Source organism: Oncorhynchus gorbuscha, unplaced genomic scaffold, assembly GCF_021184085.1.
Source record: "Oncorhynchus gorbuscha isolate QuinsamMale2020 ecotype Even-year unplaced genomic scaffold, OgorEven_v1.0 Un_scaffold_794, whole genome shotgun sequence".
NCBI classification, from domain to species: Eukaryota; Metazoa; Chordata; class Actinopteri; order Salmoniformes; family Salmonidae; genus Oncorhynchus; species Oncorhynchus gorbuscha.
In genome coordinates, this window is record NW_025745813.1 from 229,365 (window position 1) to 256,864 (window position 27,500).

The 27,500-nt window shown below is 49.5% G+C and overlaps 1 protein-coding gene across 1 annotated transcript in view; it reads left to right on the plus strand.

The window, feature by feature from the left end:
* LOC124020269 (multidrug resistance-associated protein 1-like) overlaps nucleotides 1-27,500 on the plus strand; it is a 127,632-nt gene that overhangs the window by 56,364 nt on the left and 43,768 nt on the right. Inside the window, 2 exon segments of the mRNA XM_046335615.1 lie at nucleotides 23,216-23,393; nucleotides 24,199-24,231. Coding sequence (XP_046191571.1) covers nucleotides 23,216-23,393; nucleotides 24,199-24,231 — 211 coding nt within the window.

Here is a 27,500-nt window from a genome sequence, read left to right on the forward strand (position 1 = left end):
TAGAGATGTAATAGAGTTGTAGCAGAGTTGTAGCAGAGATGTAGCAGAGATGTAATAGAGATGTAGCGGAGATGTAATAGAGATGTAGCGGAGATGTAATAGAGATGTAGCGGAGATGTAATACAGATGTAATACAGATGTAATAGAGATGTAATAGAGATGTAATAGAGATGTAGAGGAGATGTAATAGAGATGTAATAGAGTTGTAGCAGAGTTGTAGCAGAGATGTAGCGGAGATGTAATAGAGATGTAGCGGAGATGTAATAGAGATGTAGCAGAGATGTAACGGTGATGTAATAGAGATGTAGCGGAGATGTAATAGAGATGTAATAGAGATGTAATAGAGATGTAATAGAGATGTAATAGAGATGTAGCGGAGATGTAATAGAGATGTAGCGGAGATGTAATAGAGATGTAGCGGAGATGTAATAGAGATGTAGCGGAGATGTAATAGAGATGTAGCGGAGATGTAATAGAGATGTAGCGGAGATGTAATACAGATGTAATAGAGATGTAATAGAGATGTAATAGAGATGTAATAGAGATGTAATAGAGATGTAGAGGAGATGTAATAGAGATGTAGAGGAGATGTAATAGAGATGTAGCGGAGATGTAATAGAGATGTAGAGGAGATGTAGCGGCAATGTACTAGCCAGCGTTGTGTGTTGTGATCACCAGGTAGCTCAGATGAAGAGTAAAGACAACCGCATCAAGCTGATGAACGAAGTTCTCAACGGCATCAAGGTATCACATCACATGGCTTTTGACCTGAAGTTTATATACGGTTTCAATTTGTATCAATATGTATGTTTCTGCATGTCAGGGTTGGGGTCAAATACTTCCAGTTCTTTCAGCGTTTCCTCTAGCCTGGCTGGAGTGTCAGATGGGCTGGGTTTGCAGTTTAGGGTTTATTAAGCCAGACAGACACAGCCGGACGAGCTGAGACAGACACAGCCGGACGAGCTGAGACAGACACAGCCGGACGAGCTGAGACAGAGCTGAGACAGACACAGCCGGACGAGCTGAGACAGACACAGCCGGACGAGCTGAGACAGACACAGCCGGACGAGCTGAGACAGACACAGCCGGACGAGCTGAGACCGACACAGCCGGACGAGCTGAGACAGACACAGCCGGACGAGCTGAGACCGACACAGCCGGACGAGCTGAGACCGACACAGCCGGACGAGCTGAGACACAGCCGGACGAGCTGACACAGCCGGACGAGCTGAGACCGACACAGCCGGACGAGCTGAGACCGAGACTCCAGTCCCACAGCCGGGACCGAGCTCCAGTCACAGACACACAGCCGGACGAGCTGAGTCCGACACAGCCGGACGAGCTCAGTCAGACACAGCGGACGAGCTCAGTCAGACACAGCCGGACGAGCTCAGACAGACACAGCCGGACGAGCTGGGACCTCAGACCGACACAGCCGGACGAGCTCAGTCAGACACAGCCGGACGAGCTCAGACAGACACAGATCCGGACGAGCTCAGACCGACACAGCCGGACGAGCTCAGACAGACACAGCCGGACGAGCTCAGACCGACACAGCCGGACGAGCTCAGACCGACACAGCCGGACGAGCTCAGACCGAACAGCCGGACGAGCTCAGTAGCCGGACGAGCTCAGCCGGACGAGTCAGACAGACACAGCCGACAGGCACAGCGAGCTCCAGTCAGACCGTCCGACACAGCCGGACGAGCTCAGTCAGACACAGCCATGAGACCCAGACACAGCCACGAGCTCAGACAGACACAGCCGGATGATCAATTTGATCAATGTTTCTGAATATGTTACAGAGACAGTTCAAATAAACCAGAACACAGAACCTAAAGACACAGCCGGAAGCTCAGTCCAGACACAGTGGGAGCTGGCACAGCCGGACATGCTCAAAGACACAGGTGTCAGCCACAGCCGGGACGAGCTCAGTCGACAGACACAGCCGGACGAGCTCAGACAGCTCCGTGTCCTCAAGAAGGCTGCTTACAGACTGGGGCTCATATCCACCTTCACCTGGGTCAGACAGACACTCCCCTCAGACAGACTGGTGAGTTACAGAGACATGTCAGACACAGCACACACACACACAGTCAGTGGCACTCACACACACACACACACACATCAATTTGATCAATGTTTCACCACACAAATAAACCACCTGAACCTAAAGGTGTTGAACTGTATGCAGCTGGCCTTCAAAGACAAGGTGTCAGCCATCAGAGAGAAGCGAGCTCCGTGTCCTCAAGACCTGGGAGCATCCACCTTCACCTGGGTCTGTGCTCTTTCAGGTGAGTTACAGAGACATGTTAGACACACACACACACATGCTCACACTCACTCTTACATGGTCCACTATGACATAAATTCATTGTCTTTGATTGTCTCTACCCTCCCCTCAGTGTATCTGATGATGATATATAACATGTATTTCCCCTCCCATCCCCCAGGTGGCGCTGTGTACGTTCAGTTTATGTGATGGTATTGTTATACGATATAAAACATGTATTTCCCCTCCCATCCCCCAGGTGGCGCTGTGTACGTTCAGTTTATGTGATGGTATTGTTATACGATATATAACATGTATTTCCCCTCCCATCCCCAGGTGGCTGTCTACAGCTGTGCACGTATTGTAGTTTATGTGATGGTATATGTTATTATGATATTTAACATGCATTTCCCCTCCCATCCCCCAGGTGGCGCTGTCTATGTGATATTATGATATTTAACATGCATTTCCCCTCCCATCCCCCAGGTGGCGCTGTCTACGTTCACCGTGTATGTGATGATAGATGAGAGGAACGTGCTGGATGCTCAGAAGGCATTTGTGTCTCTGGCTCTGTTCAACATCCTGCGTTTCCCCCTCAACATGCTGCCCATGGTCATCAGCAGCATGGTCCAGGTAGGTGTGCTGATCAGGTCTGGACAGCAAATCAATCGATCAAATAATCGATCTACAAATCAATCAATATGCAAATTCAATCAAATCAGTCACTGTATTCATCTATAAATCAAATCCATCAATGTATTCAATTAAGTGAAACGGTTAACTAACCAATTAACTCCAACCAATCAGATTCCATCTAGGTGATTAATTCATTAACATGTAACATGGGATCATCATCAGTGTGGACCAGATACGTGCTGAGGGCTGTACTGCAGATCACTCTATGGCTGCGTTTACACACGCAGCCCAGTTCTGATTCATATGTTTCCCTAATACGTTTTTTGACCAATCAGATCAGCTCTTGCCAATAATTGGACAAAATATCAGAATTGGCCACACACAGACGCAGACACGCAGACGCAGACACGCAGACGCAGACACGCAGACGCACACGCAGACGCACACGCAGACGCACACGCAGACGCACACGCAGACGCACACGCAGACGCACACGCAGACGCACACGCAGACGCACACGCAGACACACAGACACACACAGACATACACACACACAGACATACGCACACACAGACATACGCACACACAGACATACGCACACACAGACATACGCACACACAGACATACGCACACACAGACATACGCACACACAGACATACGCACACAGACATACACACACACAGACATACACACACACAGACATACACACACACAGACATACACACACACAGACATACACACACACAGACACACACACACACAGATACACACACACCGACAGACAGACAGACAGACATGCACACACGCACAGACATGACAGACAGACAGACAGACACACAGACAGACACACACACACAGACAGACAGACAGACAGACATACACACAGACAGACAGACAGACAGACAGACAGACATGACACACACGCACAGACATGACAGACAGACAGACAGACAGACATGACAGACAGACAGACAGACAGACAGACAGACAGACAGACAGACAGACAGACAGACAGACAGACAGACAGACAGACAGACAGACAGACAGACAGACAGACAGACAGACAGACAGACAGACAGACAGACAGACAGACAGACAGACAGACAGACAGACAGACAGACAGACAGACAGACAGACAGACAGACAGACAGACACAGATTCATATGCTGTACAGACCGGTGAGCTGTAGCATGCTGCTGGTGACCAGGGACAAGATATTGATCAATCAATAAATCATCAGCCTCGTGGTGCAGGTCAGTATGGTATATCAATTAGTCAATTGGTCAGTCAATTGGCCAATTAATTAATCAATCAATCAGTTGGTTACTAATGAATGAATCCATCAACCAAAGTTGATCATTGTCATCATAGGATCATGACAAATCATGTCCAATATAGTATTGATAGTATTGGAATGATATATAGTCATGTCGGCAGGGTAATCCACCGTTGCTAGGCCGTCATTGAAAATAAGAATTTGTTCTTAACTGACTTGCCTAGTTAAATAAAGGTAAAAAAAAAAAATCCAATATAGTATTGGAATGGTATACGGTTGAAGTCAGAAGTTTACATACACTTAGGTTGGAGTCATTATAACTAGTTTTTCAACCACTCCACAAATTTCTTGTTAACAAACTATAGTTTTGGCAAGTCAGTTAGGACATCTACTTTGTGCATGACACAAGTAATTTTTCCAACAATTGTTTACAGACAGATCATTTCACTGTATCACAATTCCAGTGGGTCAGAAGTTTACATACACTAAGTTGACTGCCTTTTAAACAGTTTGGAAAATTCCAGAAAATTATGTCATGGCTTTAGAAGCTTCTGATAGGCTAATTGACATCATTTGAGTCAATTGGAGGTGTACATGTGGATGTATTTCAGGGCCTACCTTCAAACTCAGTGCCTCTTCGCTTGACATCATGGGATTTTATTTTTAAATCAGCCAAGACCTCAGAAAAATAATTGTAGACCTCCACAAGTCTGGTTCATCCTTGGGAGTAATTTCCAAACGCCTGAAGGTACCATCTGTACAAACAATGGTAGACTACGCAAGTATAAACACCAATGGTAGACTACGCAAGTATAAACACCAATGGTAGACTACGCAAGTATAAACACCAATGGTAGACTACGCAAGTATAAACACCAATGGTAGACTACGCAAGTATAAACACCAATGGTAGACTACGCAAGTATAAACACCAATGGTAGACTACGCAAGTATAAACACCAATGGTAGACTACGCAAGTATAAACACCAATGGTAGACTACGCAAGTATAAACACCAATGGTAGACTACGCAAGTATAAACACCAATGGTAGACTACGCAAGTATAAACACCAATGGTAGACTACGCAAGTATAAACACCAATGGTAGACTACGCAAGTATAAACACCATGGGACCACGCAGCCGTCGTACCGCTCAGGAAGGAGACGCGTTCTGTCTCCTAGAGATGAACACACTTTGGTGCGAAAAGTGCAAATCAATCCCAGAACAACAGCAAAGGACCTTGTGAAGATGCTGGAGGAAATAAGTACAAAAGTATCTATATCCACAGTAAAAACAAGTCCAATATCGACATAACCTGAAAGGCCACTCAGCAAGGAAAAAGCTACTGCTCCAAAACCGCTATAATAATAATAATATATGCCATTTAGCAGACGCTTTTATCCAAAGCGACTTACAGTCATGTGTGCAAAAAGCCAGACTACAGTTTGCAACTGCACATGGGGACAAAGATCGTACTTTTTGGAGAAATGTCCTCTGGTCTGATGAAACAAAAATAGAACTGTTTGGCCATAATCGTTATGTTTGAAGGAAAAAGGGGAGAACACCATGCCAACCATGAAGCATGGAGGTGGCAGCATCATGTTGTGGGGGTGCATTGCTGCAGGAGGGACCGGTGCACTTCACAAAATAGATGGCATCGTGAAAATTATGTGGATATATTGAAGCAACATCTCAAGACATTAGTCAGGAAGTTAAAGCTTGGTCGCAAATGGGTCTTCCAAATGAGCTTGTTACTACAGAACGTTGGTTATATATGTATTATTAAGGATAAAGCCCTACAGAACGTTGGTTATATATGTATTATTAAGGATAAAGCCCTACAGAACGTTGGTTATATATGTATTATTAAGGATAAAGCCCTACAGAACGTTGGTTATATATGTATTATTAAGGATAAAGCCCTACAGAACGTTGTTTATATATTTATTATTAAGGATAAAGCCCTACAGAACGTTGGTTATATATGTATTATTAAGGATAAAGCCCTACAGAACGTTGGTTATATATGTATTATTAAGGATAAAGCCCTACAGAACGTTGGTTATATATGTATTATTAAGGATAAAGCCCTACAGAACGTTGTTTATATATGTATTATTAAGGATAAAGCCCTACAGAACGTTGTTTATATATTTATTATTAAGGATAAAGCCCTACAGAACGTTGGTTATATATTTATTATTAAGGATAAAGCCCTACAGAACGTTGTTTATATATTTATTATTAAGGATAAAGCCCTACAGAACGTTGGTTATATATGTATTATTAAGGATAAAGCCCTACAGAACGTTGTTTATATATGTATTATTAAGGATAAAGCCCTACAGAACGTTGTTTATATATTTATTATTAAGGATAAAGCCCTACAGAACGTTGGTTATATATGTATTATTAAGGATAAAGCCCTACAGAACGTTGTTTATATATTTATTATTAAGGATAAAGCCCTACAGAACGTTGTTTATATATTTATTATTAAGGATAAAGCCCTACAGAACGTTGGTTATATATTTATTATTAAGGATAAAGCCCTACAGAACGTTGTTTATATATTTATTATTAAGGATAAAGCCCTATTCACACGGGACTAGTGTAACTACAGAACGTTGGTTATATATTTATTATTAAGGATAAAGCCCTACAGAACGTTGGTTATATATGTATTATTAAGGATAAAGCCCTACAGAACGTTGGTTATATATGTATTATTAAGGATAAAGCCCTACAGAACGTTGGTTATATATGTATTATTAAGGATAAAGCCCTACAGAACGTTGGTTATATATGTATTATTAGGATAAAGCCCTACAGAACGTTGGTTATATATGTATTATTAAGGATAAAGCCCTACAGAACGTTGGTTATATATGTATTATTAAGGATAAAGCCCTACAGAACGTTGGTTATATATGTATTATTAAGGATAAAGCCCTACAGAACGTTGGTTATATATGTATTATTAAGGATAAAGCCCTACAGAACGTTGGTTATATATGTATTATTAAGGATAAAGCCCTACAGAACGTTGGTTATATATGTATTATTAAGGATAAAGCCCTACAGAACGTTGTTTATATATGTATTATTAAGGATAAAGCCCTACAGAACGTTGTTTATATATTTATTATTAAGGATAAAGCCCTACAGAACGTTGGTTATATATTTATTATTAAGGATAAAGCCCTACAGAACGTTGTTTATATATTTATTATTAAGGATAAAGCCCTACAGAACGTTGTTTATATATTTATTATTAAGGATAAAGCCCTACAGAACGTTGGTTATATATGTATTATTAAGGATAAAGCCCTACAGAACGTTGTTTATATATTTATTATTAAGGATAAAGCCCTACAGAACGTTGTTTATATATTTATTATTAAGGATAAAGCCCTACAGAACGTTGGTTATATATTTATTATTAAGGATAAAGCCCTACAGAACGTTGTTTATATATTTATTATTAAGGATAAAGCCCTATTCACACGGGACTAGTGTAACTACAGAACGTTGGTTATATATTTATTATTAAGGATAAAGCCCTACAGAACGTTGGTTATATATGTATTATTAAGGATAAAGCCCTACAGAACGTTGGTTATATATGTATTATTAAGGATAAAGCCCTACAGAACGTTGGTTATATATGTATTATTAAGGATAAAGCCCTACAGAACTTGGTTATATATGTATTATTAAGGATAAAGCCCTACAGAACGTTGTTTATATATTTATTATTAAGGATAAAGCCCTACAGAACGTTGTTTATATATTTATTATTAAGGATAAAGCCCTACAGAACGTGGTTATATATTTATTATTAAGGATAAAGCCCTACAGAACGTTGTTTATATATTTATTATTAAGGATAAAGCCCTACAGAACGTTGTTTATATATTTATTATTAAGGATAAAGCCCTACAGAACGTTGGTTATATATGTATTATTAAGGATAAAGCCCTACAGAACGTTGTTTATATATTTATTATTAAGGATAAAGCCCTACAGAACGTTGTTTATATATTTATTATTAAGGATAAAGCCCTACAGAACGTTGGTTATATATTTATTATTAAGGATAAAGCCCTACAGAACGTTGTTTATATATTTATTATTAAGGATAAAGCCCTATTCACACGGGACTAGTGTAACTACAGAACGGTGGTTATATATTTATTATTAGGATAAAGCCCTACAGAACGTTGTTTATATATTTATTATTAAGGATAAAGCCCTACAGAACGTTGGTTATATATTTATTATTAAGGATAAAGCCCTACAGAACGTTGTTTATATATTTATTATTAAGGATAAAGCCCTATTCACACGGGACTAGTGTAACTACAGAACGTTGGTTATATATTTATTATTAAGGATAAAGCCCTACAGAACGTTGTTTATATATTTATTATTAAGGATAAAGCCCTACAGAACGTTGGTTATATATTTATTATTAAGGATAAAGCCCTATTCACACGGGACTAGTGTAACTACAGAACGTTGGTTATATATTTATTATTAAGGATAAAGCCCTATTCACATGGGACTAGTGTAACTACAGAACGTTGGTTATATATTTATTATTAAGGATAAAGCCCTACAGAACGTTGTTTATATATTTATTATTAAGGATAAAGCCCTATTCACACGGGACTAGTGTAACTACAGAACGTTGGTTATATATTTATTATTAAGGATAAAGCCCTATTCACATGGGACTAGTGTAACTACAGAACGGTGGTTATATATTTATTATTAAGGATAAAGCCCTACACAACGGTGGTACACTAGCCCTATTCACATGGGACTAGTGTAACTACAGAACGTTGGTTATATATTTATTATTAAGGATAAAGCCCTATTCACATGGGACTAGTGTAACTACAGAACGGTGGTTATATATTTATTATTAAGGATAAAGCCCTATTCACACGGGACTAGTGTAACTACAGAACGGTGGTTATATATTTATTATTAAGGATAAAGCCCTATTCACACGGGACAAGTGTAACTACAGAACGTTGGAATGTCCGATATTCCAGAGGACGATTAGGACGGGATAAGTTTTTTCTAAACTGCCCCCTGTAATTCTTTATTTTTGTCATTCTATAAATTGTCCAGGCTATACTGGTAACTCTAGCGATGACAGGCTACACTGGTAACTCTAGCGATGACAGGCTACACTGGTAACTCTAGCGATGACAGGCTACACTGGTAACTCTAGCGATGACAGGCTACACTGGTAACTCTAGCGATGACAGGCTACACTGGTAACTCTAGCGATGACAGGCTACACTGGTAACTCTAGCGATGACAGGCTACACTGGTAACTCTAGCGATGAAAGGCTACACTGGTAACTCTAGCGATGACAGGCTACACTGGTAACTCTAGCGATGACATGCTACACTGGTAACTCTAGCGATAACAGGCTACACTGGTAACTCTAGCGATAACAGGCTACACTGGTAACTCTAGCGATGACAGGCTACACTGGTAACTCTAGCGATGACAGGCTACACTGGTAACTCTAGCGATGACAGGCTACACTGGTAACTCTAGCGATGACAGGCTACACTGGTAACTCTAGCGATAACAGGCTATACTGTGCTAATGTCAGATAGCCTGAAATAATATATAACAACCTCCATGTAGCATAAATTGCACAATCAAGGGATTGCTTCTATTTATTCAACCTGCCCTTCAGCCAACCACCCTCCCTTCAGCCAACCACCCACCCTTCAGCCAACCACCCACCCTTCAGCCAACCACCCACCCTTCAGCCAACCACCCACCCTTCAGCCAACCACCCACCCTTCAGCCAACCACCCACCCTTCAGCCAACCACCCTCCCTTCAGCCAACCACCCGTCTGCCCTTCAGCCAACCACCCGTCTGCCCTTCAGCCAACCACCCGTCTGCCCTTCAGCCAACCACCCGTCTGCCCTTCAGCCGACCACCCACCCTTCAGCCAACCACCCTCCCTTCAGCCAACCACCCTCCCTTCAGCCAACCACCCGTCTGCCCTTCAGCCAACCACCCGTCTGCCCTTCAGCCAACCACCCGTCTGCCCTTCAGCCAACCACCCGCCTGCCCTTCAGCCAACCACCCGCCTGCCCTTCAGCCAACCACCCACCCTTCAGCCAACCACCCACCCTTCAGCCAACCACCCACCCTTCAGCCAACCACCCACCCTTCAGCCAACCACCCACCCTTCAGCCAACCACCCACCCTTCAGCCAACCACCCGCCTGCCCTTCAGCCAACCACCCGCCTGCCCTTCAGCCAACCACCCGCCTGCCCTTCAGCCAACCACCCGCCTGCCCTTCAGCCAACCACCTGCCCTTCAGCCAACCACCCGCCCTTCAGCCAACCACCCGCCCTTCAGCCAACCACCCGCCCTTCAGCCAACCACCCGCCCTTCAGCCAACCACCCACCCTTCAGCCAACCTCCCGTCTGCCCTTCAGCCAACCACCCGTCTGCCCTTCAGCCAACCACCCGTCTGCCCTTCAGCCAACCACCCGTCTGCCCTTCAGCCAACCACCCGTCTGCCCTTCAGCCAACCACCCGTCTGCCCTTCAGCCAACCACCCGTCTGCCCTTCAGCCAACCACCCGTCTGCCCTTCAGCCAACCACCCGTCTGCCCTTCAGCCAACCACCCGTCTGCCCTTCAGCCAACCACCCGTCTGCCCTTCAGCCAACCACCCGTCTGCCCTTCAGCCAACCACCCGTCCGCCCTTCAGCCAACCACCCGTCCGCCCTTCAGCCAACCACCCGTCCGCCCTTCAGCCAACCACCCGTCCGCCCTTCAGCCAACCACCCGTCCGCCCTTCAGCCAACCACCCGTCCGCCCTTCAGCCAACCACCCGTCTGCCCTTCAGCCAACCACCCGTCTGCCCTTCAGCCAACCACCCGTCCGCCCTTCAGCCAACCACCCGTCCGCCCTTCAGCCAACCACCCGTCCGCCCTTCAGCCAACCACCCGTCCGCCCTTCAGCCAACCACCCGTCCGCCCTTCAGCCAACCACCCGTCCGCCCTTCAGCCAACCACCCGTCCGCCCTTCAGCCAACCACCCACCCTTCAGCCAACCATCCGTCCGCCCTTCAGCCAACCACCCACCTGCCCTTCAGCCAACCACCCGCCCTTCAGCCAACCACCCGTCCGCCCTTCAGCCAACCGTCCGCCCTTCAGCCAACCACCCACCCTTCAGCCAACCACCCACCTGCCCTTCAGCCAACCACCCGCCCTTCAGCCAACCACCCGTCCGCCCTTCAGCCAACCACCCGTCCGCCCTTCAGCCAACCACCCGACCTTCAGCCAACCACCCACCCTTCAGCCAACCACCCACCCGCCCCTTCAGCCAACCACCCGCCCCTTCAGCCAACCACCCGCTCTTCAGTCGCCCACCCTTCAGCCACACAATAAACCCATCCTCCTGCAGAAATAACTGCGGGGACTGCGGGTTATGAATCAACCTGCGCATCACTAATATGCATCCTCTCCCTGCTGTCTCCTTCCTCCATCTCTGTCTCTCTTTCTCTCCCTCCCTCCATCTGTCTCCCTCTCCCTGTCTCTTTCTCTCTCGCTCCCTCCATCTGTCTCCCTGTCTCTTTCTCTCTCCCTCCCTCCATCTGTCTCCCTCTCTCCCTGTCTCTTTCTCTCTCACTCCCTCCATCTGTCTCCCTGTCTCTTTCTCTCTCCCTCCATCCGTCTCCCTCTCTCCCTGTCTCTTTCTCTCTTCCTCCATCTCTGTCTCCCTCTCTCCCTGTCTCTTTCTCTCTCCTTCCTCCATCTCTGTCTCTTTCTCTCTCCTTCCCTCCACCTGTCTCCTTCTCTCCCTGTCTCTTTCTCTCTCCTTCCCTCCACCTGTCTCCTTCTCTCCCTGTCTCTTTCTCTCTCCTTCCCTCCATTTCTCTCTGCAGGCCAGTGTTTCTATGAAACGTCTGTGTGTGTTTCTGTCTCATGAGGAGCTGCAGGAGGACAGTGTGGAGCGCATGGCTGTAGCAGGCTGTGAGTCACATATGTACACACACACACACACACACACACACACACACACACACACACACACACACACACACACACACACACACACACACACACACACACACACACACACACACACACACACACACACACACACACACACACACAGAATGAGACACACACACACACACACAGAATGAGACACACACACACACACACACAGAATGAGACACACACACACACACACACACAGAATGAGACACACACACACACACAGAATGAGACACACACACACACACAGAATGAGACACACACACACACACACACAGAATGAGACACACACACACACACACAGACAGAATGAGAAACACACACACACACATACACAGAGTGAGAAACACACACATACACAGAGTGAGAAACACACACATACACAGAGAATGAGAAACACACATACACAGAGAATGAGAAACACACACACACTCAGACAGAGTGAGAAACACACACACACTCAGACAGAGTGAGAAACACACACACACACACACACTGAGAAACACACACACACACACACTGAGAAACACACACACACACACACACACACACACACACACACACACACACACACACACACACACACACACACACACACACACACACACACACACACACACACACACACACACACACACACACACACACACACACACACACACACACACACACACACAGAGAGAATGAGAAACACACACAGACAGAGTGAGAAACACAGGCAGAAAGGCCATCCCAGCCTCTGTATCCAGATGCTGTTTGATGTGTTAGTCTTTGATGAGCCTTCAATACTCTCTCCCTCTCTACTCACTTCCTGTTCCTCTCTCTTGTATGTCTTCCTCTGTTCCCAGGCTCAGACAGTATCTCCATTGAGGACGGGGTGTTCAGCTGGTGTAGAAACGATGCCCCCACTCTGAAGAGGTATTGCTCAGAGAAGAGTGTTGTCCCATGTATTCACCCCCCCTCTCTTTGTTACTTTCATGTCAGTTGGAGGCTTACTGCATATTCTATTACTATTGTATACATATACACACCTTACTGCATATTCTATTACTATAGTATACATATACACACCTTACTGCATATTCTATTACTATAGTATACATACACACAGCCTCTAACTCCTCTCTTGCTGTCTCGCTCTCCCTTTCTCGCTCTCCATCGCTCTCTCTCTCTCTCTCTTTCTCTCTCGCCTTCTCTTTCTCTCTCTCTCTCTCTCTCCTTCTCTCTCTCTCTCTCTCTCTTTCTCTCTCTCTCCTTCTCTTTCTCTCTCTTTCTCTTTCTCTCTCTCTCCTTCTCTTTCTCTCTCTCCTTCTCTCTCCCTCTCTCCTTCTCTTTCTCTCTCCCCTTCTCTTTCTCTCTCTCCTTCTCTTTCTCTCTTTCCTTCTCTCTCCTCTCTCCCTCTCTTCTTCTCTCTCCCTCTCTCCTTCTCTTTCTCTCTCTCCCTCTCTCCTTCTCTTTCTCTCTCTCTTCTCTTTCTCTCTCTCGTGTCTCTGCAGGTTGAGTGTACGTATCCCAGATGGGTCTCTGGTAGCTGTGGTGGGACACGTTGGCTCAGGGAAATCCTCTCTGCTCTCTGCTCTGCTGGGGGAGATGGAGAAACTAGAGGGATCTGTCTCTGTCAAGGTACATAAACACTGACAACATAGAGAGATGTGATTGGGTGTTGTTTTAAAGGAAACTCCTTCCATATTTCTATACTTTTAGACAGTCCAGGTGCGTAGCCAGGGAGACAGATAGTAGGGGTGTTGACAGAGGCTGGCCAAGGTGGGTCGCCAACCCACGTCAGCAGGGGCATGGGGTCCAGAGTCTGGAGCTGGCCAAGGTGGGTCGCCAACCCACGTCAGCAGGGGCATGGGGTCCAGAGTCTGGAGCTGGCCAAGGTGGGTCGCCAACCCACTTCAGCAGGGGCATGGGGTCCAGAGTCTGGAGCTGGCCAAGGTGGGTCGTCAACTCACGTCAGCAGGGGCATGGGGTCCAGAGTCTGGAGCTGGCCAAGGTGGGTCGCCAACCCACGTCAGCAGGGGCATGGGGTCCAGAGTCTGGAGCTGGCCAAGGTGGGTCGCCAACCCACGTCAGCAGGGGCATGGGGTCCAGAGTCTGGAGCTGGCCAAGGTGGGTCGCCAACCCACGTCAGCAGGGGCATGGGGTCCAGAGTCTGGAGCTGGCCAAGGTGGGTCGCCAACCCACGTCAGCAGGGGCATGGGGTCCAGAGTCTGGAGCTGGCCAAGGTGGGTCACCAACCCACGTCAGCAGGGGCATGGGGTCCAGAGTCTGGAGCTGGCCAAGGTGGGTGCCAACCCACTTCAGCAGGGGCATGGGGTCCAGAGTCTGGAGCTGGCCAAGGTGGGTCGTCAACTCACGTCAGCAGGGGCATGGGGTCCAGAGTCTGAGCTGGCCAAGGTGGGTCGCCAACCCACGTCAGCAGGGGCATGGGGTCCAGAGTCTGGAGCTGGCCAAGGTGGGTCGCCAACCCACGTCAGCAGGGGCATGGGGTCCAGAGTCTGGAGCTGGCCAAGGTGGGTCGCCAACCCACGTCAGCAGGGGCATGGGGTCCAGAGTCTGGAGCTGGCCAAGGTGGGTCGCCAACCCACGTCAGCAGGGGCATGGGGTCCAGAGTCTGGAGCTGGCCAAGGTGGGTCGCCAACCCACGTCAGCAGGGGCATGGGGTCCAGAGTCTGGAGCTGGCCAAGGTGGGTCGCCAACCCACGTCAGCAGGGGATGGGGTCCAGAGTCTGGAGCTGGCCAAGGTGGGTCGCCAACCCACGTCAGCAGGGGCATGGGGTCCAGAGTCTGGAGCTGGCCAAGGTGGGTCGCCAACCCACGTCAGCAGGGGCATGGGGTCCAGAGTCTGGAGCTGGCCAAGGTGGGTCGCCAACCCACGTCAGCAGGGGCATGGGGTCCAGAGTCTGGAGCTGGCCAAGGTGGGTCGCCAACCCACGTCAGCAGGGGCATGGGGTCCAGAGTCTGGAGCTGGCCAAGGTGGGTCGCCAACCCACGTCAGCAGGGGCATGGGGTCCAGAGTCTGGAGCTGGCCAAGGTGGGTCGCCAACCCACGTCAGCAGGGGCATGAGGTCCAGAGTCTGGAGCTGGCCAAGGTGGGTCGCCAACCCACGTCAGCAGGGGCATGGGGTCCAGAGTCTGGAGCTGGCCAAGGTGGGTCGCCAACCCACGTCAGCAGGGGCATGGGGTCCAGAGTCTGGAGCTGGCCAAGGTGGGTCGCCAACCCACGTCAGCAGGGGCATGGGGTCCAGAGTCTGGAGCTGGCCAAGGTGGGTCGCCAACCCACGTCAGCAGGGGGATGGGGTCCAGAGTCTGGAGCTGGCCAAGGTGGGTCGCCAACCCACGTCAGCAGGGGCATGGGGTCCAGAGTCTGGAGCTGGCCAAGGTGGGTCGCCAACCCACGTCAGCAGGGGCATGGGGTCCAGAGTCTGGAGCTGGCCAAGGTGGGTCGCCAACCCACGTCAGCAGGGGCATGGGGTCCAGAGTCTGGAGCTGGCCAAGGTGGGTCGCCAACCCACGTCAGCAGGGGCATGGGGTCCAGAGTCTGGAGCTGGCCAAGGTGGGTCGCCAACCCACGTCAGCAGGGGCATGGGGTCCAGAGTCTGGAGCTGGCCAAGGTGGGTCGCCAACCCACGTCTCTCATGAGGTCCAGAGTCTGGAGCTGGCCAAGGTGGGTCGCCAACCCACGTCAGCAGGGGCATGGGGTCCAGAGTCTGGAGCTGGCCAAGGTGGGTCGCCAAACGTCAGCAGGGGCATGGGGTCCAGAGTCTGGAGCTGGCCAAGGTGGGTCGTCAACCCACGTCAGCAGGGGCATGGGGTCCAGAGTCTGGAGCTGGCCAAGGTGGGTCGCCAACCCACGTCAGCAGGGGCATGGGGTCCAGAGTCTGGAGCTGGCCAAGGTGGGTCGCCAACCCACGTCAGGGGGCATGGGGTCCAGAGTCTGGAGCTGGCCAAGGTGGGTCGCCAACCCACGTCAGCAGGGGCAGGGGGTCCAGAGTCTGGAGCTGGCCAAGGTGGGTCGCCAACCCACGTCAGCAGGGGCATGGGGTCCAGAGTCTGGGGAGCCAAGGTGGGTCGGAGGGTCAGCAGGGGCATGGGGTCCAGAGTCTGGAGCTGAGCCAAGGTGGGGCCAACCCACGTCAGCAGGGGCATGGGGTCCAGAGTCTGGAGCTGGCCAAGGTGGGTCGCCAACCCACGTCAGGGGGAATGGGGTCCAGAGTCTGACTGGCCAGGTGGGTCTGGTGGGGGCATGGGGTCCAGAGTCTGGAGAAGGTGGGACAGGAGGGGTCAGCAGGGGCATGGGGTCCAGAGTCTGAGCTGGCCAGGTGGGTCGTCTGGTGGGGGCATGGGGTCCAGAGTCTGGAGGGCCAAGGTGGGTCGCCAACCCACGTCAGCAGGGGCATGGGGTCCAGAGTCTGGAGCTGGGAGAAGGTGGGTCGCCAACCCACGTCAGCAGGGGCATGGGGTCCAGAGTCTGGAGACACCAGACCACGGCATGATGCAGCAGACTGGATGTTATGGTCTCCCCCTTCCTCTCTCTCCCTCTCTCTCCTCCCACTATCTCCCCCCTTTCGGGGGTTAGATCAGGGAGGGCTGAGGACAGCAGGGGGTCTGGTGGGGAAAGACAACATAGTGTTTGGTCAGGAGAGGAAGGAGAGCTGGTACCACAGAGTGGTGGAGGCCTGCGCCCTGCTGGACCTGGAGATCCTGGCTGGGGGCACTGAGATCGGGGAGAAGGTGAGGACAGGAGGGGGTCTGGTGGGGGTTAGGGTTAGATCAGGGAGAAGGTGAGGACAGGAGGGGGTCTGGTGGGGGTTAGATCGGGGAGAAGGTGAGGACAGGAGGGGGTCTGGTGGGGGTTAGCGTTAGATCAGGGAGAAGGTGAGGACAGGAGGGGGTCTGGTGGGGGTTAGGGTTAGATCAGGGAGAAGGTGAGGACAGGGGGGTCTGGTGGGGGTTAGGGTTAGATCAGGGAGAAGGTGAGGACAGGAGGGGGTCTGGTGGGGGTTAGATCGGGAGAAGGTGAGGATAGGAGGGTGTCTGGTGGGGGTTAGATCGGGAGAAGGTGAGGATAGGAGGGTGTCTGGTGGGGGTTAGGGTTAGATCAGGGAGAAGATGAGGACAGGAGGGGGTCTGGTGGGGGTTAGATCAGGGAGAAGGTGAGGATAGGAGGGTGTCTGGTGGGGGTTAGATCGGGGAGAAGGTGAGGATAGGAGGGTGTCTGGTGGGGGTTAGGGTTAGATCAGGGAGAAGATGAGGACAGGAGGGGGTCTGGTGGGGGTTAGATCAGGGAGAAGGTGAGGATAGGAGGGTGTCTGGTGGGGGTTAGATCAGGGAAAAGGTGAGGATAGGAGGGTGTCTGGTGGGGGTTTGGGTTAGATCAGGGAGAAGGTGAGGACAGGAGGGTGTCTGGTGGGGGTTAGATCAGGGAGAAGGTGAGGACAGGAGGGTGTCTGGTGGGGGTTTGGGTTAGATCAGGGAGAATGTGAGGCCATGGTCACTGGGTTTTGTAAGTGCTGGGACCCACTGGTATGCCCAGGGAAGGACCCAGGTTGTTGGTTTGAAACAGCCCCTGTGTGCCTTGAGATAATGTATCCTGCTGTACAGGAGGTGAATAGAGAACCCATGTCTGGTCTTGAGATTATGTATCCTGTTGTACAGGTGAACAGAGAACCCATGTCTGGTCTTGAGATAATGTATCCTGCTGTACAGGTGGTGAACAGAGAAACCATGTCTGGTCTTGAGATAATGTATCCTGCTGTACAGAGAACCTGTCTCTGATCTTGAGATAATGTATCCTGCTGTACAGGTAGTGAACAGAGAACCCATGTCTGGTCTTGAGATAATGTATCCTGCTGTACAGAGAACCCATGTCTGGTCTTGAGATAATGTATCCTGGTATACAGGTGGTGAACAGAGAACCCATGTCTGATCTTGAGATAATGTATCCTGGTATACAGGTGGTGAATAGAGAACCCATGTCTGGTCTTGAGATAATGTATCCTGGTATACAGGTGGTGAACAGAGAACCCATGTCTGGTCTTGAGATAATGTATCCTGCTGTACAGGTGAACAGAGAACCCATGTCTGGTCTTGAGATAATGTATCCTGGTATACAGGTGAACAGAGAACTCGTGTCTGATCTTGAGATAATGTATCCTGCTGTACAGGTGAATAGAGAACCCATGTCTGGTCTTGAGATAATGTATCCTGCTGTACAGAGAACCCATGTCTGGTCTTGAGATAATGTATCCTGCTGTACAGGTGGTGAACAGAGAACCCATGTCTGGTCTTGAGATAATGTATCCTGCTGTACAGGTGAACAGAGAACCCATGTCTGGTCTTGAGATAATGTATCCTGCTGTACAGAGAACCCATGTCTGGTCTTGAGATAATGTATCCTGCTGTACAGGTGAACAGAGAACGCATGTCTGGTCTTGAGATAATGTATCCTGCTGTACAGGTGGTGAATAGAGAACCCATGTCTGGTCTTGAGATAATGTATCCTGGTATACAGGTGGTGAATAGAGAACCCATGTCTGGTCTTGGGCGCTGGCAGTATTGATGGTTGTATTTTAACACGGGTGTCTTCCCTCTTCCTCCTCCTCCTCCTCCTCACCCTCCTCTTCCCCCTCCTCCTCCTCAGGGTGTGAACCTGTCAGGTGGTCAGAAGCAGAGGGTCAGTCTGGCCAGGGCGGTCTACTGCGACTGTGCTGTCTATCTATTGGACGATCCTCTGTCGGCGGTCGACGCCCACGTGGGCAAACACATCTTCGAGAAGGTTGTCGGGCCCCAGGGAGTCCTCAAGGACAGGGTAAGAGGTCGTAACCCCAAAACGGAGGTCAGGGTTTATAATAGGGATGTGGTTTGGATTTGGTTTACAGTGTGACTCTCTGTGTGTGTGACTGATTTTTGTCTCTGTAGACTCGTGCTGGTGACACTGTGTGTGTCTTCCTTTATAGGCCGTCACACACACGTTATGGGACGTCCTTGCTGGGGGCGGGACTACTCGTTAGGGGCGGGACTACTCGTTAGGGGCGGGACTACTCGTTAGGGGCGGGACTACTCGTTAGGGGCGTGGCTACTCGTTAGGGGCGGGGCTACTCGTTAGGGGCGGGACTACTCGTTAGGGGCGGGTCTACTCGTTAGGGGCGGGTCTACTCATTAGGGGTGGGACTACTTGTTAAGGGCGGGTCTACTCGGACAGTGACTGTGTCTTCCTTCAGACACAGTCTAAACAGACCAGACCCAGCTGGTACCTGGTTCCTCTACAGTCAATGAACTAAGGTAAATGGTAAATGGCCTAAGTGAACTATCTTAAATTTTCCACCATCTTTGAAATGGACTCAACCTCACAAATCCCTGGCCGTCCAGTCTTCAGTCAGCTGTTCATTCAGAATATACAGTATATATACACTCAGTGTACAAAACATGGTCTATCCATGACGTAGACTGACCAGGTGAATCCAGACTGACCAGGTGAATCCAGGTGTCTTTCCATGACGTAGACTGACCAGGTGAATCCAGGTGTCTATCCATGACGTAGACTGACCAGGTGAATCCAGGTGTCTTTCCATGACGTAGACTGACCAGGTGAATCCAGGTGTCTTTCCATGACGTAGACTGACCAGGTGAATCCAGGTGTCTATCCATGACGTAGACTGACCAGGTCTCTTTCCATGACGTAGACTGACCAGGTGTCTTTCCATGACGTAGACTGATCAGGTGAATCCAGGTGTCTTTCCATGACGTAGACTGACCAGGTGAATCCAGGTGTCTTTCCATGACGTAGACTGACCAGGTGAATCCAGGTGTCTTTCCATGACGTAGACTGACCAGGTGAATCCAGGTGTCTTTCCATGACGTAGACTGACCAGGTGTCTTTCCATGACGTAGACTGACCAGGTGTCTTTCCATGACGTAGACTGACCAGGTGTCTTTCCATGACGTAGACTGACCAGGTGTCTTTCCATGACGTAGACTGACCAGGTGTCTTTCCATGACGTAGACTGACCAGGTGTCTTTCCATGACGTAGACTGACCAGGTGTCTTTCCATGACGTAGACTGACCAGGTGAATCCAGGTGTCTTTCCATGACGTAGACTGACCAGGTGAATCCAGGTGTCTTTCCATGACGTAGACTGACCAGGTGAATCCAGGTGTCTTTCCATGACGTAGACTGACCAGGTGAATCCAGGTGTCTTTCCATGACGTAGACTGACCAGGTGAATCCAGGTGTCTTTCCATGACGTAGACTGACCAGGTGAATCCAGGTGTCTTTCCATGACGTAGACTGACCAGGTGAATCCAGGTGTCTTTCCATGACGTAGACTGACCAGGTGAATCCAGGTGATCCCATATTGATGTCACCTGTTAAATCTACTTCAATCAGTGTAGATAAAGGGGAGGAGACCTGGTTAAAGATGAAGGGGAGGAGGCCTGGTTAAAGATGAAGGGGAGGAGGCCTGGTTAAAGATGAAGGGGAGGAGACCTGGTTAAAGATGAAGGGGAGGAGGCCTGGTTAAAGATGAAGGGGAGGAGGCCTGGTTAAAGATGAAGGGGAGGAGGCCTGGTTAAAGATGAAGGGGAGGAGGCCTGGTTAAAGATGAAGGGGAGGAGGCCTGGTTAAAGATGAAGGGGAGGAGGCCTGGTTAAAGATGAAGGGGAGGAGGCCTGGTTAAAGATGAAGGGGAGGAGGCCTGGTTAAAGATGAAGGGGAGGAGGCCTGGTTAAAGATGAAGGGGAGGAGGCCTGGTTAAAGATGAAGGGGAGGAGGCCTGGTTAAAGATGAAGGGGAGGAGGCCTGGTTAAAGATGAAGGGGAGGAGGCCTGGTTAAAGATGAAGGGGAGGAGACCTGGTTAAGATGAAGGGGAGATGAGGGGAGGAGGCCTGGTTACAGATGAAGGGGAGGAGACCTGGTTACAGATGAAGGGGAGGAGGCCTGGTTAAAGATGAAGGGGAGGAGGCCTGGTTACAGATGAAGGGGAGGAGGCCTGGGTGAAGGGGAGAGGCCTGGGTGAAGGGGAGGAGGCCTGGTGAAGGGGAGGAGGAGGCCTGGGTGAAGGGGAGGAGACCTGGGATGAAGGGGAGGAGACCTGGGATGAAGGGGAGGAGACCTGGTTAAAGGAGGGGAGACCTGGTTAAAGGGGAAGGAGACCTGGTTAAAGATGAAGGGGAGGAGACCTGGTTAAAGGAAGGAGAGACCTGGTTAAAGGGGAGGAGGACCTGGTTAAAGATGAAGGAGGAGACCTGGTTAAAGGGGAGGAGACCTGGTTAAAGGGGGAGGAGACCTGGTTAAAGGAGACCTGGTTAAAGATGAAGGAGGAGACCTGGTTAAAGGGGAGGAGACCTGGTTAAAGGGGAGGAGACCTGGTTAAAGGGGAGGAGACCTGGTTAAAGGAAGGAGGAGACCTGGTTAAAGATGGGGGAGGAGACCTGGTTAAAGGGGAGGAGACCTGGTTAAAGATGGGGAGGAGGCCTGGTTAAAGATGGGGGAGGAGACCTGGTTAAAGATGAAGGGGAGAGGCCTGGTTAAAGATGAAGGGGAGGAGGCCTGGTTAAAGGAAGGGGAGGAGACCTGGTTAAAGGGGAGGAGAGGCCTGGTTAAAGGGGGGGAGGAGACCTGGTTAAAGGGGAGGAGACCTGGTTAAAGGGGAGGAGGCCTGGTTAAAGGGGAGGAGACCTGAAGGGGAGGAGACCTGGTTAAAGGGGGAGGAGGGGAAAGGGGAGGAGACCTGGTTAAAGATGAAGGAGGAGACCTGGTTAAAGGGGAGGAGACCTGGTTAAAGATGAAGGGGAGGAGACCTGGTTAAAGGGGGGAGGAGACCTGGTTAAAGGGGAGGAGACCTGGTTAAAGATGAAGGGGAGGAGACCTGGTTAAAGGGGAGGAGACCTGGTTAAAGGGGAGGAGAGGTTAAAGGAGGAGGAGACCTGGTTAAAGGAGGAGACCTGGTTAAAGGAGGAGGAGACCTGGTTAAAGATGAAGGGGAGGAGACCTGGTTAAAGATGAAGGGGAGGAGACCTGGTTAAAGATGAAGGGGAGGAGACCTGGTTAAAGATGAAGGGGAGGAGGCCTGGGTAAAGGGGGGAGGCCTGGTTAAAGGTGAAGGGGAGGAGACCTGGTTAAAGATGAAGGGGAGGAGGCCTGGTTAAGATGAAGGGAGGAGACCTGGTTACAGATGAAGGGGAGGAGACCTGGTTAAAGATGAAGGGGAGGAGACCTGGTTAAAGATGAAGGGGAGGAGGCCTGGTTAAAGATGAAGGGGAGGAGGCCTGGTTAAAGATGAAGGGGAGGAGGCCTGGTTAAAGATGAAGGGGAGGAGGCCTGGGTGAAGGGGAGGAGGCCTGGTTAAAGACGAAGGGGAGGAGGCCTGGTTAAAGATGAAGGGGAGGAGGCCTGGTTAAAGATGAAGGGGAGGAGGCCTGGTTAAAGATGAAGGGGAGGAGACCTGGTTAAAGATGAAGGGGAGGAGACCTGGTTAAAGATGAAGGGGAGGAGACCTGGTTAAAGATGAAGGGGAGGAGACCTGGTTAAAGGTGAAGGGGAGGAGACCTGGTTAAAGGTGAAGGGGAGGAGACCTGGTTAAAGGTGAAGGGGAGGAGACCTGGTTAAAGGTGAAGGGGAGGAGACCTGGTTAAAGGTGAAGGGGAGGAGGCCTGGTTAAAGGTGAAGGGGAGGAGGCCTGGTTAAAGGTGAAGGGGAGGAGGCCTGGTTAAAGGTGAAGGGGAGGAGGCCTGGTTAAAGATGAAGGGGAGGAGGCCTGGTTAAAGGTGAAGGGGAGGAGGCCTGGTTAAAGATGAAGGGGAGGAGACCTGGTTAAAGATGAAGGGGAGGAGACAACTGAGACATGGATTGTGTCTGTGTACCATATCCATCTTCAATCTGTCAATTCAAATAAAATCCCTTTAATATACTGGATCTATTTAACAAGCCCTACTCTGACCCTCTGTGTGTGTGTTTCTGTCTCCGTAGACTCGTGTCCTGGTGACCCACGGTCTGAGCTTCCTGCCCCAGGCAGATCTGATCCTGGTGATGGTGGAGGGAGAGATCACTGAGAGGGGCTCCTACCTGGAGCTGATGGCACGTGACGGGGCCTTCGCTGAGTTCCTCAGGACTTACGCCAACAAAGAGCAGGAAGATGACGAATCAGGTGACATATGATAATCTTCGTCATCAGCAGCAAGCAAGCTAGCTACATCTCTACACTATAGTCAGTTAATGTATTACATGTAATCAGTTACTTCCCAACCCTGCCTTTCACTATTGTTTTTCTATTTAATGTATTTTTACGTTTGTCTCTTTCTCATCTCCCTCATCTCTTCTCTCTCTCTCCTTCACTCGTGTCTTTCTCTCTCTCTCTCTCTTTCTCTCTCTCTCTCTCTCTCTCTCTCTCTTCTTCTCTCTCCTTCACTCTCTTCTCTCTCTCTCTCTTCTCTCTCTCTCTTCTTCTCCTCTCTCTTCTCTCTCTCTTCTCTCTCTCTCCTTCACTCTGTCTCCTTCACTCTCTCTTTCTCTCCTTCACTCTCTCTCTCTTTCTCTCTCTCTCTCTCTCCTTTCTCTTACGCTCTCTCTTTCTCTCTTCACTCTGTCTCTCTCTCCTTCGTGCTCTCGCTCTCCTTTGCGCTCTCTCTCTCTCTCTCTCTCTCTCTCCTTTGCTCTCATGTCTCTCTCTCTCTCTCTCTCTCTCTTCTCTCTCTCTCTCTCTCTCTCTCTCTCTCTCGCTCTTGCTCTCTCTGCTCTCTCTGCTCTCTCTCTCTCTCTCTCTCTCTCTCTCTTGCTCTCTCTCTCTCTCTCTCTCTCTCTCTCTCTCTCTCTCTCTCCTTTGCTCTCTCTCTCTCTCTTGCTTTCTCTCTCTCTCTCTCTCGCTCTCTCTCTCTCTCTCTCATTCTCTCTTTTTCATTCTCCTTCTTTCTCTCTTTCTTTCATCCCCCTTTTTTGTCCTGTCCGCCATTCAGAAGAGGGGAGGGAGGAGGAGGAGGATACTGAAGGTTTGATTGGTTGTCTGTCCCCCTAGGAGACTTGGGTTGTGTCCCAAATGGAACCATATTCACTATGTAGTGTACTTGTTTGGACCAGAGCCATATGAGTTCTATGTAGGGAATAGATCGCCATCTGGGACACAGCCTTTGGTTTAGTCAGGGTCTCTATCCTAATACAGGCTACCTCTCCTTGTCTCCTCCCTATTTCCCTTAACAAACACTACTGATCTGGACTGGTAGCTTTGTTCCACCCTCCTGATCTGTTAGGAGAGCACAGGGGTCAGGATGGGGTCAGGCTACAGGACTGGTGTGGAGATAAAAAAATAAAAAAAAAATTGGTTTAGTTGGCTGGAATTCCAGGAATTATTTTTCACATCAGTATCTCTGATTTCAGATTGTCACTCTGATCTGAGGGTATGAGGTCACTCTGATCTGAGGGTATGAGGTCACTCTGATCTGAGGGTATGAGGTCACTCTGATCTGAGGGTATGAGGTCACTCTGATCTGAGGGTATGAGGTCACTCTGATCTGAGGGTATGAGGTCACTCTGATCTGAGGGTATGAGGTCACTCTGATCTGAGGGTATGAGGTCACTCTGATCTGAGGGTATGAGGTCACTCTGATCTGAGGGTATGAGGTCACTCTGATCTGAGGGTATGAGGTCACTCTGATCTGAGGGTATGAGGTCACTCTGATCTGAGGGTATGAGGTCACTCTGATCTGAGGGTATGAGGTCACTCTGATCTGAGGGTATGAGGTCACTCTGATCTGAGGGTATGAGGTCACTCTGATCTGAGGGTATGAGGTCACTCTGATCTGAGGGTATGAGGTCACTCTGATCTGAGGGTATGAGGTCATGAGGTCACTGGTATGAGGTCACTGTGATCTGAGGGTATGAGGTCACTGTGATCTGAGGGTATGAGGTCACTCTGATCTGAGGGTATGAGGTCACTCTGATCTGAGGGTATGAGGTCACTGATCTGAGGGTATGAGGTCACTCTGATCTGAGGGTATGAGGTCACTCTGATCTGAGGGTATGAGGTCACGAGGTCACTGGTATGAGGTCACTGATCTGAGGGTATGAGGTCACTCTGATATGAGGTTATGAGGTCACTCTGATATGAGGTTATGAGGTCACTCTGATATGAGGGTATGAGTTCACTCTGATCTGAGGGTATGAGGTCACTGGTATGCGGGTATGAGGTCACAAGGTCACTGGTATGAGGTCACTGATCTGAGGGTATGAGTTCACTGATCTGAGGGTATGAAGTCACTCTGATCTGAGGCTATGAGACAAGGGTGGTAGGCCATGTAAAGGCTGTGTAAAGATGGCCCTGCAGTATGGACACACAGACAGCCTGGCTCATGCATGTGTTTGCATGTCAGCTACATTACATTACACTACATTACATTACACTACATTACACTACATTACATTACACTACATTACATTACACTACACTACACTACACTACACTACACTACATTTAAGTCATTTAGCAGACGCTCTACAGCAGCACTCAGAGAAAACACAGGTCCTCCTGGTCCAAGCCCATGTTGTTTTCAACTCTACAACCTGACACTGTGATGGGTGGGTTCTGGGCTGGATGGCTGGGAGGAGGGCTGATTGATTGATGATGGCTGGGAGGAGGGTTGATTGATTGATGATGTGTGGGAGGAGGGCTGATTGAGAGATGATGGCTGGGAGGAGGGCTGATTGAGTGATGATGGCTGGGAGGAGGGCTGATTGAGAGATGATGGCTGGGAGGAGGGCTGATTGAGAGATGATGGCTGGGAGGAGGGCTGATTGAGAGATGATGGCTGGGAGGAGGGCTGATTGATTGATGATGTGTGGGAGGAGGGCTGATTGAGTGATGATGGCTGGGAGGAGGGCTGATTGAGTGATGATGGGTGGGCAATGGGCTGGATGGCTGGGAGGAGGGCTGATTGAGAGATGATGGCTGGGAGGAGGGCTGATTGAGAGATGATGGCTGGGAGGAGGGCTGATTGAGTGATGATGGCTGGGAGGAGGGCTGATTGAGTGATGATGGGTGGGCAATGGGCTGATTGAGTGATGATGGCTGGGAGGAGGGCTGATTGAGTGATGATGGCTGGGAGGAGGGCTGATTGAGAGATGATGGCTGGGAGGAGGGCTGATTGAGAGATGATGGCTGGGAGGAGGGCTGATTGAGTGATGATGGGTGGGCAATGGGCTGGATGGCTGGGAGGAGGGCTGATTGAGTGATGATGGCTGGGAGGAGGGCTGATTGAGTGATGATGGGTGGGCAATGGGCTGGATGGCTGGGAGGAGGGCTGATTGAGTGATGATGGCTGGGAGGAGGGCTGATTGAGAGATGATGGCTGGGAGGAGGGCTGATTGAGTGATGATGGCTGGGAGGAGGGCTGATTGAGTGATGATGGCTGGGAGGAGGGCTGATTGAGTGATGATGGCTGGGAGGAGGGCTGATTGAGTGATGATGTCTGAGGCTGTGAGGTGTCAGAGTTGGGTGGGGCTGGATCCTGGGGTCTGAGTGTGATGGGGAAGGAACTGCATGAGATTCTGGCGTTGACACAATTTCACAGTTTGGGTGGTAATGTTCTGATCAATTTGAATGGGTTTTACAATGCATGAAACCAGTTGAGTTATACAGCATCTTGTCAAGGGTTTGAAGACACAGAATCACTTTTTGACATGAGCATGGGGTGATGTTTAAAACCATTTAGTTGTGACAACACGGAGAGTTTATCTCACTGGTATCATTACAACGTGATATCGGTGATGCTGGATGCATACCCTGGTTGGTATCATTATAACATGATATCAGTGATGCTGGATGTATACCATGGTTGGTACCATTACAACATGGTATCAGTGATAATAATAATAATATAATAATATATGCCATTTAGCAGACGCTTTTATCCAAAGCGACTTACAGTCATGTGTGCATACATTCTACGTATGGGTGGTCCCGGGGATCGAACCCACTACCCTGGCGTTACAAGCGCCATGCTCTACCAACTGAGCTACACAGAACCACTAATACCACTAACCACTAATGCTGGATGGATACCCTGGTTGGTATCATTACAACATATCAGTGATGCTGGATGGATAACCTGGTCGGTATCATTACAACATATCAGTGATGCTGGATGGATAACCTGGTTGGTATCATTACAACATGGTATCAGTGATGCTGGATGGATAACAGTGATGCAACATATCAGTGATGGATGGATAACCTGGTCGGTATCATTACAACATATCAGTGATG